Here is a 15,540-nt window from a genome sequence, read left to right as displayed (position 1 = left end):
GGAGAACTTATGGGGACTTGTCAAACCTACTCCTACCGCTTCTTCTACGGCCTCAAATGCTGGACAATCTTCAACTCCGACACGACCGGCAAGGGATCCAGCAAGAGAAGAAAAAGCATATGGTATAATTGCTTTAGCTTTGGGTGATGATTACATACATCATATCTCTGCTGACTTGGAGTCTCCTTCGGAAGCATGGCAGAAGCTAGACTTGATCTTTGGTGCAAGCTCTCACATATCTAAACTATCACTTAAAATCTCTTTCTTTGAATTAAAGATGGCAAGTGATACTACTTTAGCTGCTCATGTCAACTATATGCGGAGTCTTATGACTCAGTTAGCTTCTATCAACTCTCCTATCACGCCTGATGATGCTATGGCAGTGTTACTTAAGAGTATGCCTGAAAGTTTTGATCACATTGTTAGCACTTTGAAGAATCTTCCCAATCCTAACCTTGAAGGCATTATCTCAGCTCTCCAAGAAGAAGAAAGACATATGGAGCTAAGGAAAGGCAATGACACTGCTTATGTTATGAAATTCCAGAAGGGCAAGTATTCTCCTTGCAATCACTGTGGAAAGACAAATCACCTTTCAAAGGACTGCTTCAAAGTAAATCCATGCAAGCACTGTGGCAAAAACAACTATAGTGAGAAGTTCTGCAAAGCCAAAGCAAAGACAGAGAATGCAAATCTACTTACAGTGAATGAGCCTCCACAAGATGAGGCATCCTTTGAAGATTATGCATTTTAAACTCATCTCTATGTATGCTCCAGATCTCTCTTTTTATGTCAAGGTACTCGGCCTGGATAGTCCTCCAAAATGAATGAAAATAAACTATTGTGTTTTGTGTGTTTTGTAAACACCTCTGGTCACCTTATGATGTAGGCCATGTGTATGTTTTTGTTCCATGGTACCTCCTACAGACATTGTGTGCATGTACATGTAGGGGAGATAACCATTGGAAGGTCTGTTTGTATCCCTTTCTGTTTACCTTACACCCAAGGGAACCCTTGCTAGCATGAGAACCTAGCCATAGATTTATCCTTGACCACCATGAGATGGCATGAGAAACTATGAGACTAGATGTATCCTTGACATAGCCTGAGGCATTTCCTTGAGGGGGGGTTTGTTGGGATATCTCAAGGTGTATGCCTCAGGCACACCTTATGTTTCTATGTGTGAGTGCTAGAGGCACAGTTAGGTGCCCACAAGCACAGTTAGGTGGTGGAAAAGCCACATAGGATGATTGAGTGAATCTAGGAGCAGATTGAGGAGATGATTGTGGAGCTTTGAGGTCATCAGTGATGTCAGTGACCTTGTATAAGGTGCCTACTTAAGGACCTCTTTCTTCTTCATTCTATAAGCAAGTATTCTGATTTTGTGTCAACTCTACTCTTTCCTTTCAGTGTTCCAACACCCCCTGCCTTGGAGGGTCCCCTCTTCGCTAAGAATCTCTCCCCTTTCTCCCGATTGGTCATCCTCCTATCTCCTTAGCTGTTGAGGATAGCCGTTGCGCCGCTGGCTCTCTTGATGGCTTCCTGACTCCCTGACTTGCCAGCCTCTTCTAGTCAGGGTGGTGTAAATACTCCATGTGCAGGCGAGCTGGATCATTGCACCACTGAACCACTGTACACGTCTTCACCATGTGCAATTGTAAATACTCTTGATTGCTCCATGTGCTAAGCTCACTCTCCATCTGCGCAACTCTCGATGAGATCGCCTTGGGCATGGTACTCCTGGTTGACCTGTGGTTGACATGTGTTGACGTATGGTCGCCTCGGATACGGTACTCCTAGATGAACCCATGGTTGACATGTGTCACGCATGATTGACATGTGGTCGATCCCTCGTGTCGTGTGGCTGATCTGTGTTGACACATGGTCAACATGTGGTCAAAGCCTGTCGACATGTGGTCAACGCCTGAAGATAGCAACTGTGTGGGGTGTCTCTATCGTAACAGGGCAAGGTCTTGGAGTTAGGCCTCTGATAACGATCTTAGCATACAAGGCTTTGTTTTGAAGATTTGGATCAAATATTGTAATTCTTCCTGAAATTTTGGAAATTGGATTGATCATCCATATTGCACAAATGATCACAGACGACAGACAAGCTTTGCATCTAGGGTATTTATACTCGAACTTGGAAATGGATCGAAGTTTGAGTAGCAAAATGAACATTATGCATTTATGTATTGTGGAAATATATTCAAGAGAGATGGCCTTTTGTTTGGTTTAAAGAATCAAAGGTGGGATGATGGTTACTTTTGATAGTGCTATGCACATAAAAGCTATTTGATCCAATATACAATAATGCCATTTTAAACGTTGAGTGTAAATATAGGTTCTTGCAGTAATTATCACTTTGGAAGAATTCTTTATGGACATTCTTCTTTTTTTAGTAGGAATTGTATGTTTCTCATCATGTCAATAAAAATGACCATGCACAGGAACATTGACGGAAATATGTCATCCAGACTAGAAGGCAGATAATTGTCTGGCATCATGCATAGCTCATCCCTCTTTCAGCAGATAGTTTAACAACATGGCACATCTAAAAGGGTAGATGCCCTTCTGTTGTAGTGCATTGCCTCATGCCTTCAGAATCACAGAGTGTAGGGACAATGCCCTACTCTCCACAGGGACGTGCAGTCTTGATTTCATTATTTCCCCAGCCTGGTTGTCTGTTCCTTTGGCCTTGCATACTCCCTTAAATCACTTTGGCATCAAGATGTATGCAATGAAGGAATGGTTCATTTTATCTCCATAAGTTTATTAAAGCTAAGATTTGTGTGCAAACTGTTTAGATTTTTGCTTGTATTTTCTTTGTCCTATTAATGGACTAGTTTTAACTGGGGGGAAGGAAAACTTTCTCATCCAACCAACCTACCATAGATTATTGTGTACTACCAGCTAATAGCTGCACAAAATCCATACACAAGTTGGTAGGACTTGACTTCATAATGGCAAGCCAGTATTGCACTGAGAAAATTTAAGAACACTTGACTTCCCTGTTGGTTTCTAACATGTGATACATGTCACTCAATAGCTTTTAAGTACGCATCCATGGCTCCCACCCCTCCAGGTCACAAGCTAGAGATTGGATGCTTGCGGCACTTCCCCAGGAGCTCGCCCCCCACCTTAAGGATGTTCGTTTGTTGGGACGAGGTTTCTTTCAGGTGTGCCTAGATTCCCCGAATGTCACAAGAGACCTGCTACAGGCCGGTTTTCTTTTTCTAGGCTACAGGAGGATTTTTTTGTTTCCCTTTCAACTGGGCTTTGACCCAGTTGAAGAGGACAAGCAGGGAGTTTCTGTTTTCATCAGATTCCCTGGTCTTCCCTCAGTTTATCACCGGCTACTTTCAGTTATTGGCGAGAGGTTTGGTGTGGTAGCAGAAATCCCCCCTCTTCCTAGCAAACCCTCTTCGGCTGCTGAGGCGGTAAGGATGGATGGGGTACCTAGGGTTAGGGTCATTGTCCAGGACCCCAATATTTCAGATGACCACATCATGCTACAGCGACCCGATGGGTCCTTCTTCCGCCAGAGATTTGAGGTTGCAGGTCGGCAGGACCAGTGCAAGATTTTCAAATCCTTGGGGCACTTCGCCAGAGATTGCCCAAAGAAGGAAAAGAGGCCCAGAAAGCAACCAACTCGTACTAGCTTACGATAGAGAGCTAGATCAGGACCTACCGCTCCACAGGCACCGCCTTAGACACGGGCTCCCCCCCCTCCTAGGGCTACCCGAGTCCCTCTTGCACCTTGCACCATCTCTGGCCCACGGTGGGTTCCGGCCGCAGTTAGGCCCTCTACTTCAGATCACACATCCACCGCTTCGGAGGCTACCCCCTTGGAGCCTCGGGAGGAGACTAGTGTTCAGGAGCCTTGTTCAACCCCATACCTGGATCAGGCTGTACCTTCCTCAGCAGCCCAGGTTGTTGGCACCTCGTCCGCAGCACTTCTTGATCAGGATCTTGATCAGGATCCAGTACAGGTGCCTCCTTCTTTGGATAGAGGGAAGGGGGTCTTACATTCTATCCCTGCTTCGGTAGGAATCCTTCGTACACCCTCCCCAGGACTGGCTCAACGGAACTCCTTTTCCGCTTTGGAGGGCCTCTCTGAACTCCCAGATGATGATTTTGTATCTTCTACTTTCGGCGAGATCCTTCTCTGTTTCACCTGTGGACTTTCCTCCCCTTGGACTTCGTGTGTATGGCAAGAGGTCACAGCTCCGGCGGAGGGTTCTTTTTCCGCCACCAGGTTGGGTAAGGTATTCCAACCCGCTTCCTCCCGCCGATGAGGATAGCCAGTTGGAATATACAGGGATTGGGCGGCATCCCTCATTGCCGTCGCAGACAACTGATCAGGAATCAGCTCCATCCAGGTGTTTCAGGTGGTTCCCTAGACATTCTTTTTCTTCAGGAACACAAATTGGATGTCAGAGATTGCTCCACGTCAGGTAAGCTGCTTTCAGGCCGGACTTTTTGGCTTCCTGCCTTGGGAACCAGAGGAGGTACATGCATATCAGTTTCAGATTCTATTCTCCCTCTAATCATTGGACACGGCACCATAACCCCCTCCAGGGCCCAGTGGGTTTTACTTCTGATTGACAGACGTAAGGTTGGTTTCCTCAACCTCTGTGCTCCGAACAACAGAGGGGACCGTGTTCTGTTCTGGAAAGAGTTGCTCTTGTGGGCTGACATTGCAGATTCATGGATTATTGGAGGTGACTCCAACATGGTTGAGGCAGCTTCTGATAAGCAAGGGGGCAGAGAAGGTGGTATTCATTCCCTCGAGAGAGCAGCTTAGGATGCCTTCTTATTCAAGTTCAGTGGTAGAGATGTTTGGTTAGATGATGCATTTCATATTCAGTCTCAGTCACTTTTGTTTTCATGGTCGAACCATAGGGTGCATATGCCTATCCATGCTCGGATTGATAGATTCTATGTGGATGACTGGGCTCTTGATAGAGGGGGGACAGTTTGCATTGCACCTGGTGTTTCCACTTCTGACCATTTTCCAGTAGTTCTGTCCATCTCAGAGGCCCATCTGAGAGGACGGTCTCACAGTATCAGGATCCCCGATGCCTTATACACGGATGAGACTCTCACAGAGGCAGTCTTGGAGATCTGGGTTTCTCACATGCAGGGGGGGTGGCCGCGGTCCTTCACATGTGGCCACAGCACTTGCCAGTATCAACGACTTTTATCACTCCGTTGCTAGTGCTCGGCGAGGTGAGGTACTCAGGTGAGAGGTTGGTATCCGCCGGCAGTTGGCAGCCTTGCAGAGGGAGGAGCAGAGACGACCGTCAGATGCTTGGATACAAGAGCGCCTTGCTGCGGCAAGTGTTGAGATATCGAGCTCCACCGCGATATGCCAGGGTGACTGTTATGGATTTATGTCACTGACTTGTTAGCTGGAGATGCGGTTGGTATACCGCCCACGAATAATAGCTGGATGACAGCTATCCTTATCTACTCTAGTTTGTGGCTCAGTTAGTATGCCACCTTAGTTAGTTGAGTTTGGTTTGAGACCCACATATAGGGTTCTTCTATTTCTTTGTATTAGAGTTCTTTTGGCTTTCACAACTAAGAAGAGGAAAACTGTTTTCAGCCTCCACCTTTGTGTGTATTCCCCCATTGTGCATGTGAGAAAGCCGCAAGTGAGACTCCTTCCCTCTCTCCCACAATCTTCACATGGTATCAGAGCCTTGTTCCTGGTAAGGAGCCCAAGAGAGCAAGCCAAGTTCGTGGTGTCCTGCTAAAAGGACCAGTGTTGCTTTCCTATTTCGAGTTTGAGAGCAAATCTCTGTAGGTAGCACAGCCAGAAGTGCAGGAGTGCACTGTTTCAGATTGAGACGCCCTTCGCGGTGTGGCGAGAGCGCAGTATATGCTGCGGGAAAATGGCAAAGCCCTCGGTGACTTTATTTTTCTGATTTGAGGCCGTTTCGGGGCCCGTTTTAAAGGCGGAAGTTCTTCGCAGGCACTCAGAAAAAGGCCTTGTTTTTGGTTGTGCGACCACTGCGCGGCTAGTCGGTGGAAAGGTGCCGCAGAAATTGCATCGTATGCCTGTGTGCAGAGATATTGGGAGTTGCAGATTCATGCCTGTTGCCTGTTGATGCAAAATCGTCACTAGGAAGTGACTGTGTGGTGAAATACCACTTTCATCAGTTTTGCAGATCTGCCCGTGTGAGGCAAAAGCTGTGTTTTTTGCAGTGACAGAATATTTTGCAGTGTTCTGTAATGGCATCTGATTCTCTTTCACAGATTGTCACTGAAAAGCTCGACAAGAACAACTTCCAAGCATGGAAGTTTAGAATGACGAATTTCTTGATGGGAAAAGGCTATTGGGAATTCATTACAGGAAATGAAGAAGAACCTGTTCTTCCTAATGTTCCCAGTCAACAAGAAATGCAGGCATTCAAAGGATGGCATGAGAGAGCCAGGAAAGTTATGTACTGGCTGTCTATCAGTATTTCGGACTCCATGATTGTGCATATTCAGGATGCAAATACGCCAAAGGAGGCATGGGATACTTTGGCAAAAATGTATAGCACAAATACGCAAGCCAGGAAAATGCAACTCAAACAGGAGTTGCACAATGTGCAGAGAGAAAATTTGAGCATAAATGACTACCACATGAAAGTGAAGAAAATTGCAGATGCACTTGCTTCCATTGGGTCGCCAGTGGATGATGATGATTTGGTTTCTGTGACCTTGAATGGTCTAGGAAAGGATTATGCACAGTTCCGGACATCCATTGCCGTTCGTGAAAAATTTCCTGATTTTGAGGAGCTGATTGCTCTTCTGATTTCTGAAGAGCAGAGAAATGGGGGTGCATCTTCTTCAGCAGGAACTTCAAAAGAAACTGTCTTCTACTCAAATGCTGGCAGAGGTAGAGGCAGAGGTAGAGGAGGCCAATCTGCAGGCCGTGGTAGAAATCAGAATATGCAGCAAACGCAAGAAAACCAGTCCTATGCAGGAGGACGTGGTAACTCTAGAGGCAGGGGGAGCCAAAGAGGCCGTCGTGGATGGCAGAGAAGCCAAAATGCAAACAACAATGTTGAATGCTACTATTGTGGCAAAATGGGTCATATGGCTAAGGACTGCTACAAAAAGCAGAATGACATTATGAATGGAAAATTGCAGCAAGGCAATTATGCATCTTCTAGGAGGCAGGGTGATGATAGAAATGAGCATCTATTTATGGTGCAGCATATGACCAATTCTGTGACAAGTGCAGAAGAACAAAATGATGTGTGGTATGTTGACTCAGGTGCGTCAAACCACATGACAGGTCATGCAGAATGGATGCAAGATGCAAGGAAAATGGAAAAGCCAGGATTTGTGGAGACTGGTGATGATACTGCACATCCTATTGTGCAGATTGGCAAAATTCTTTTGTCTATGCAGGATGGGAAAAAGAAATACTTGTCTGATGTATTTCATGTCCCGAACATCACCAAGAACCTGGTTTCTGTTGGTCAGATGGTTGAGCAGGGCTTGCAGGTCAGATTTAATCCTCATGGATGCTTTGTTGAGGATATGAAAAACAATGGTCGCTTGATAGCAAAAGGAAAGAAGAAGGGCAGGATGTTTACGTTGGATGTAGACATGCCTGAATTGAGTGCAGCAATGTTTGCACATGGGACCGGTGTAGTTGCAGATATTGATATCTGGCACAAACGCATTGGTCATGTTAATATACAGCGACTTAAATCAATGCAAGCCCAAAATATTGTTGCAGGATTGCCAAAATTCAAGGTTGCAGAAATGCACAAGATTTGTGAAGCCTGTCAATTTGGGAAACAGGCAAGGAAACCTTTTCCTAGGCATGTTCAAGAGAGTAAAAAGCCATTGGAATTAATCCACTCTGATGTGTGGACTACAAAAGCTGCATCTATTGGAGGCTGTCACTATTTTGTCACATTTATTGATGACTTCAGCAGAAAACTGTGGGTGTATTTTATGAAAAAGAAAAGTGAAGTATTTGGGCACTTCAAAGCTTTCAAAGCTATGGTTGAAAAAGAAACAGGCCTGCAAATAAAATGCCTAAGGTCAGATGGAGGGGGAGAGTACCTCTTAAATGAGTTTGCAAGGTTCTTGCAGGAGCATGGTATAAAGCAGCAATATTCATGCAGTCATACCCCACAGCAAAATGGAATTGCAGAAAGAAAAAACAGGCATATTGGAGAGGTATCTCGGGCTATGCTAAATGAAAAAGATCTACCAGATTATTATTGGGCTGAAGCAGTTGCTACAGCAGTCTATATAATGAACAGGACTCCCACTGCAGAATTACATGGCATGACGCCAGAGGAGATGTATACTGGTAGGAAACCAGATATTTCTCATTTGAAGATTTTTGGTTGCATTGCCTATGTCCATGTGCCACATGAGCTGAGGTCCAAGTTGGATCCAAAAGCTGAGAAGTGCGTCTTTATTGGTTATTCTCTGCAGCAGAAAGGGTATAGATGCTATAACCCTTCTACACGTAAGTTCACAGTGAGCAGAGATGTTGTTTTTGATGAGATGAGCAGCTGGTATAAACCAGTAAATGTGATGATTGATGTAGATGCACAAAATGGTAATGCTGCACAGAATGCACAGCAGCAATCACAAAATATCAGTGGACCTGGAGTGTCCTCTACCAGTGGTTCACATACTTCGCCATGGACAGGCAGATTGAGATCAGGAGAATCCCCTCAAAGCAATGCAGAGAGTGGTACGCAGGTATCACGAAAAGGAAAAGAGAAGGTAGATCAGCCCATGTATGATGTGAATGCAGGTCACTCTTGTGTGGATGGTGAATCCAGTGGCTCAGAACATAGCATTGATGATGAGTTGGGTATTCCTTCTGTTGTTACACCTGGAGTAAGGAAGACCAGGGATGTTTTGAGAGCACCTGGAAGTGAGCCTATTTTGCGCAGGTCTACCAGGGTTAGGTATCCTGTGGATAGGCTGAAATATGATGGATTTACAGCCATTCACTATGCCTATATGGTCAAAGTGATACAAGAACCAGAACCCACTTCTTTTGAGCAAGCCATGGGAAATGAAAAATGGGAGAAAGCCATGGATGAAGAAATGGATGCCTTGGATGCTAATGCTACATGGGAATTGGTGCCTTTGGCTAAAGGCAAGAATGCAATTGGTTGTAAGTGGGTTTATAAGATCAAGCACAATGCAGATGGTTCTGTGAATAGATACAAGGCAAGATTAGTTGTCAAGGGGTATGCACAGACATATGGCATTGATTATGAAGAAACTTTCAGCCCGGTTGCAAGGATGGCAACCGTAAGAGCAGCCATTGCTATGGCTGCATCAAAGGGATGCTCTTTACATCAGATGGATGTAAAGAATGCCTTCTTGCATGGTGATTTGCAAGAAGAGGTCTTTATGGAGCAGCCAGCAGGTTATGTTCATGCTACTCATCCTGAGTTTGTTTGCAGGTTGAAGAAAGCCTTGTATGGCTTGAAGCAAGCACCTAGAGCATGGTCTGACAAGATAGGACAGTATCTTGTCACTATTGGCTTTCAGATTTCCAAGGCAGATTTCTCACTCTATGTGAGAAAAACAGAGAAAGGGATTATGCTGCTGGTCATTTATGTTGATGATTTGATCATCACAGGTGATAGTGATGAAGATATCCTTCATGTGAAAATGCTATTGAGGCAGAAGTTTGAGATGAAGGATTTGGGAGAGCTGCGTTATTTCTTGGGCATTGAGGTGATTAGATCACCAAGTGGGATACAGCTCTTGCAGAGGCAGTATGGATTGGACATGCTGTCCAAATATGGGATGACAGGCTGTAAGCCTATTTCAGTTCCTTTGGAGCAGAATGTGAAGCTGAGCACAGATGCAGGTGAGCTTCTGGAAGACCCTACTATGTACAGACGCATAGTAGGAAGTTTGATTTACATGACTATTACCAGGGCAGATTTGAGCTATGCTGTTGGGTTGGTAAGTCAGTTTATGCAGGCTCCAAGGAAACCGCATTTGGATGCGGCTAGACGCATACTCAGGTATGTGAAGTCCACATTGCAGTATGGACTATTTCATGAGGCTGGGGTTCGGATACAGTTGCATGGATACACTAATGTTGATTGGGCTGGTAGTATTTCTGATAGACGATCTACCAGTGGATATGTGTTCTCTTTTGGGAGTGCTGCAGTCACTTGGAGCAGCAAGAAACAGCCTACAGTTGCCTTGTCGAGCACAGAGGCGGAGTACAGGGGTGCAGCAATGGCTGCATGTGAGGTAGCTTGGTTGCATAAGCTACTTTATGATATGCATCAGTCTACAGATGGGCCGGTTGTCATTCATTGTGACAACATGAGCAGTATACATTTGGCAAAGAACCCAGCCTTTCATGCTAGAACAAAGCACATTGAGGTGCATTATCACTATGTGCGGGAGAAGGTTTCACTAGGTCTTATTGATCTAGTTTATGTCAGCACAGAGGATTAGGTACATGACATATTCACGAAAGCATTGGGCGCAGAGAAGCTGCGCAAGTTCAGAGACCTGCTTGGTGTGCAGGATTTGGGATTGAGCTCGAGGGGGAGTGTTGAGATATCGAGCTCCACTCGCGAAATGCAGGGTGACTGTTATGGATTTATGTCACCGACTTGTTAGCTGGAGATGCGGTTGGTATACCGCCCACGAATAATAGCTGGATGACAGCTATCCTTATCTACTCTAGTTTGTGGCTCAGTTAGTATGCCACCTTATTTAGTTGAGTTTGGTTTGAGACCCACATATAGGGTTCTTCTATTTCTTTGTATTAGAGTTCTTTTGGCTTTCACAACTAAGAAGAGGAAAACTGTTTTCAGCCTCCACCTTTGTGTGTATTCCCCCATTGTGCATGTGAGAAAGCCGCAAGTGAGACTCCTTCCCTCTCTCCCACAATCTTCACAGCAAGGGCTCACTTGCAGACATTGCTTGATCAGAGAGCAGAGTATGCCTTCCATGCACGGGAGTCATTTTGGATACAGATGGGAGGGAGAGTCAATAAACACTTTTTCTCTACACTTGGTCCCAGACATAGTAGAGAGAGTGTCAGGCAGCTTATTGACTCTGACGGCGTTTTGCAGTCTCATCCGAATACCGTCTTGCACTTAGCGACAGCTTTCTATGCCTCCCTCCTTTCCGCAGATCCTGACACACAGGCCAGAGATGTGGCTAGAGAGGAAGTTTGGCAGAGTTTACCTGTGTTGGTCTCACCAGAGACGATATGCTTACTTGATGCACGCTTTACCAACACATAATTCCTTCTTCCAGACCTCATCCATGATACTCAGACAGGCTTTGTGCATGGCAGGAGCATATTTGACAATATCTTTTCCTTTTGGGAAGCCACTGAGTGGGCTATGCAGAGAGCGGGCAGAGACTGGCAGTTCTACTCCTGGACTTTGAGAAAGCCTATGACAGAGTAGATTGGGGCTTTCTTGAGGGCACTCTTCTACGTTTTGGTTTTTAAGATGCATGGATTAGAGGGGTGGCCTCCCTTTATAGATCAGCTCACAGCCAGGTTTTGATTGGAGGGGTAAGGTGTGACAGATTTCAGATTTTCAGATCAGTTCGTCAGGGATGCCCTTTAGCCCCCTTCCTCTTTCTTTTTGTGGCAGAAGCTATGAGTATCTTCCTTAGATCTCACGCTGAGCTTTTTGGGTTGAGATTGCCCTTGAGACAGGAGCAGGAGCTTCTTGACTGTGAGTTGGCTGATGACACTGCTATTTTTATTGAAGCCTCTTCGTAGTCACTTGATTCTTTCCGGACAGCCTTGAATATTTTTTGCTCAGCTGCAGGGGCACACATTAACTGGCATAAATCCTTTGGCTTTTGGATCAGTGATGAGGAAACTCTAGACTGGGGAGTTGACCTTGGCTTTTCCTGGATTGAGAGGGGTGTTCCTGTCAGATATCTGGGATGCCAGGTAGGGTTGGGCATCTCTCCAGCACAGCAGTTTGCCCCAGTACTAGAAAGTACAAGGAAAAAGCTACTTTTTTGGAGCTCAGCCCAACTCGACCTTGCCTCTAGAGTTGTGGTAGTGAACCAGGTTCTTTTGGCCACCGCTTGGTTTGTGTGTTCTTGCTTGTGCCGGTCTAGGAATTGCATCACTCAGCTCATTAGACTAGTCAAGAATTTTTTATGGAGTGGACTTGATGGCACAGCAGATGTTTCAGCGAGGGTGGCCTGTGAGACCATTATTCTCCCTACATCTGAAGGGGGCCTTAACATCATTGACCCGGACTTGCAGGCTGTAAGGTGGTGGTGAGGGGACTCATGCCTGGGCAGGAACCTTGGAAGGATTTCTTTTTTGGACGCATTCAGGCTTACACACCAACCTTGGGAGATGATTGGGTGGACAGCCCAAGATGGATTTTTACTTCAGCCCCTCTCAGATCTCCTGCCTCTCCTCTCATGTCTGCCATCCTGAAAGCTTAGGGGAGCTTCAAGAACACTCTTCGAAGGGTTCCGCCCTCTACCCTAGAAGAAATTGATAGGTAGCCGGTCATTTGGAATGATAGTATACTTGATGAGCATGGCAGACCACTGGGCACTTCCCATTACATGCAGTGGTCTAGATGGGAGAGAGGCCCCGCCTACACAGTAGGTACTTGGAAGACAGTTATCAGGCTACCTGAGGATCAGAGACTGCAGTCCGTGAGTCACCTCAGAGGGGTAGCACGCAGGGTTCAGCAGATAGATGCAACCATCCCGGTGGAATGGGCAGTTGAGTTGCCTATTACTTCCGCCACTTGGATGGGAGCTTTTTCGAGGACAGCAGTTCCTCTACAGGTCATCGCTCTTCGAGGTCTCGGAGAAGATGCACTGGTCTTTGACGTTGGGGATGGAGGTATACTCTCTAGATCCACGGATGATATTCTTCTAGAGGTTGCCTTTCAGCTTGTCAGGATTGCTGGTTTTGTGGACCATGGAGCGGGCTTGGAGTGGTACTTAGACCCCGACCCTCTGCTTTTGGCCTTGGGATCGTGGAGGTTGTGGTTGTATGGACGTGCACCTATCATGTGCTTGTAGTGGGACCCAGGAGAGTGGGAGTGGATAGATCATGGGCACCGAGAGAGGGGAATTCCCTTTTTTCGTTTCACGGTTGGTAATGCCAGGAGATTTCAGCTGAACAGTAGGGTTGGGTTCCCTCCAGAGCCCCCCATTGGGACAGCTTCTTCATCACTGCAGATTTGCGTAGGAATTTCTGGAGGAGGCTCTGGAAATCCCTTAGAAATAGAAAGATCACTCTTTTCTTTTGGCTTTCTATTCATGGAGGGATTGCAGTGAACCTGTGGAGATCACGTTTTGGGGCTGATCCCACTTGCCCTCGCTGTCACTCTGCAGAGGAGTCAGTGCGACATTGCCTTTGGGATTGTAGTCAGGCGAGGACTATTTGGAAAGGGGTTGTGAGGATACTCAGCATTTTTCATACTTCCCCTTTCTTCATGACTTTGGGGCTCGGTCGCATGGTTATCCCTTACTGGGCCCCAGGTGTTTTATGAGGGTGAGCCGTCTTCTTGGGCACTCTCGGTCCGCCGGCAGGTGATAGAGCCCTGCTCTCTTCAGGATATACTACTTACTCCCTTCAGGGCTTCTCATGCTTCAGTGGACACCTCTTGGGAGATCTTGGCTAGCATTTCCTCTTGGCACATTTGGAGAGCTAGATGTACAGAGGCCTTGGATGGCACCCAGATACACCCTTCACAGGTGTTCACGGGTATTTGGACTGACACGGTTCACACTTTGATAGCCATTTGGGCTAGCATGCAGGGCCCTTCACGAGCAGCCTCTTCTAGAAGGACTGTATTTCTTCGAGTTTGGAAGGGTTCTCCCTTTTTCTCGGAGGTTTCTACTGGATTGAGATGGCACTATCAGCCCCAATTCTTTCTTTTTGGCTCTTGAGCTTTTCATGCATTGCATGGTGTATCCCGTATGGAGCTTGCTCTAACGGTTTTCTTCAATACTTAATAGAAGTCTCTTTTTGGGGAAAAAAAAAAAAAGCTTTTTAGTAGTTGCAAGGCATCAATTCATGAAAAAAGTTCCCATCAATATCGATTAGCATTCTCTTACCATATAGTCTTGCTTTGTTTGCAGGAGCGGAATGGCCAGGTAATTGCTTGCTGTCAGGTTTCAGAAGGTACCAAACAGCATAGATTTGGTTCTGGGCTTGAAATAGTGGAGCTCGATTGGCTTGTCAAAGAGATTGGGGACTTCGTAGAGTTGGGACCACCAAATCTTGGCAAAGTTAACCGGCAAAGCACAGAAAGGGGATGATCAGATAGGAAATAAAGTTGCCCATTCTATTCACTATTGTAACTATATTGTAAATGGGAATTTTTTCTTCTAACATGACCTTCCAAAATTAAGTGTAATCTTGTAATATGGCAACATTTATATAATATGAATTGTTTATTCCATAATTGAGTACTAAAAACAAATATAAAAGTTCCTAGAGATGCTGGTTTAGCAAAGATCTTATGTCACCTTTACGTCAACACTGTTTATGGATTTTTCTGTATCTATGGTTGACACCTCATTAACTTCAGTGTACTCATCATGTTGGACAGGCTAATGTTAATTGGGCAGGACTTGAGCATTTTTTGATTTGATGTTGACGAAGGCAGAAAGGGAGATATTCAGTTGGTGGTCAGAGCAAGCAGTAGAGATTCTTTGCACAAAGAGATGGAAACGTTTAAGGTATCCTCTATTCTTTCATTTATGTTGCTCCATTCTTAGCGTCATTGTGAACTCAAAGTTTGGTGTGGGTCGTTTGGCATAAGGAAAGATAGGTGAACTCTGTACAATACTTTCTCAGCATGTAGCTGTATGCCATCTGGTGGTATAGGAGATCTAAATGCTGGGGAAATTTTAGACAGTAGACCAAGATCATATAAATGGTGTTGAGCTATTTTCAGCGGAAATGATGGTTGTTCAAAGATCTTCCTTTCATCGTCAATAACTCACCATTATTTATGGAGCCTTCAATATCTACAACTGACTTGCAACAACTTCATCTTACTCATCAACAACTTCATCCTTTTCATCATATTTGGACAGGATGGTGGTAATGTGGACAGATTTCGAGCATTTATATTGGATTCCCTATCTAGAAGAGGTTAAAAAGCAGACAACGATCAGAGAATGTGTTAAATCTTTTTCATTTTGAAGATAAAAATGTTTGAGACTGTAAAGTACTCTCTGAATGTTTTGGACTTATATTCTCTATTCTCGGCTCCACAATGGTCTCAAATCAATTTTACAGGGTGAACCTCATTGCTGCAACCAGTCAAGTACCTCAGAGACAGGAGGAGGGATGGGAGGAGATTGATACCTATAACTTCTAGGATATATGGAAGGAAAGGGAAGTCTATGTAATTACCATACATTATCACAATGGAAGCTGCTGCAATCGCAACCTCCAATAATTGTAATGTCATAAGATATATGTTAGGCAATGGCTGCAAACGTCAGGTTTATTTGCAGAATCAGGAACTTTTCTCTTTTAAACGAGAACAGGTAGCAGCAGCTATG

At 45.3% G+C, this 15,540-nt stretch overlaps 1 protein-coding gene across 4 annotated transcripts in view; it reads left to right on the top strand.

Annotated features, from left to right (window-relative positions):
• LOC147887161 (uncharacterized) overlaps positions 1-14,392 on the top strand; it is a 191,011-nt gene extending 176,619 nt beyond the window's left edge. For 3 of the 4 annotated variants that reach the window (XM_087394693.1, XM_087394692.1, XM_087394690.1), the window contains one exon: positions 14,104-14,392. In XM_087394693.1, the coding sequence (XP_087250819.1) occupies positions 14,104-14,283 (180 nt within the window). In that variant the 3' untranslated portion in view covers positions 14,284-14,392. The remainder of the gene's footprint in view (positions 1-14,103) is intronic. The other variant, XM_087394694.1, reaches the window with a different exon arrangement.
• Positions 14,393-15,540: the final 1,148 nt, after the last annotated feature.

This window comes from Dipteris shenzhenensis, chromosome 23 (genome assembly GCF_047967505.1).
Source record: "Dipteris shenzhenensis isolate YYH24624 ecotype China chromosome 23, Dip_SZ_1.0, whole genome shotgun sequence".
Taxonomy (NCBI): Eukaryota; Viridiplantae; Streptophyta; class Polypodiopsida; order Gleicheniales; family Dipteridaceae; genus Dipteris; species Dipteris shenzhenensis.
The sequence above is the reverse complement of the archived record's forward strand: the minus strand, read 5'-3'. Positions and strand labels throughout refer to the sequence as shown.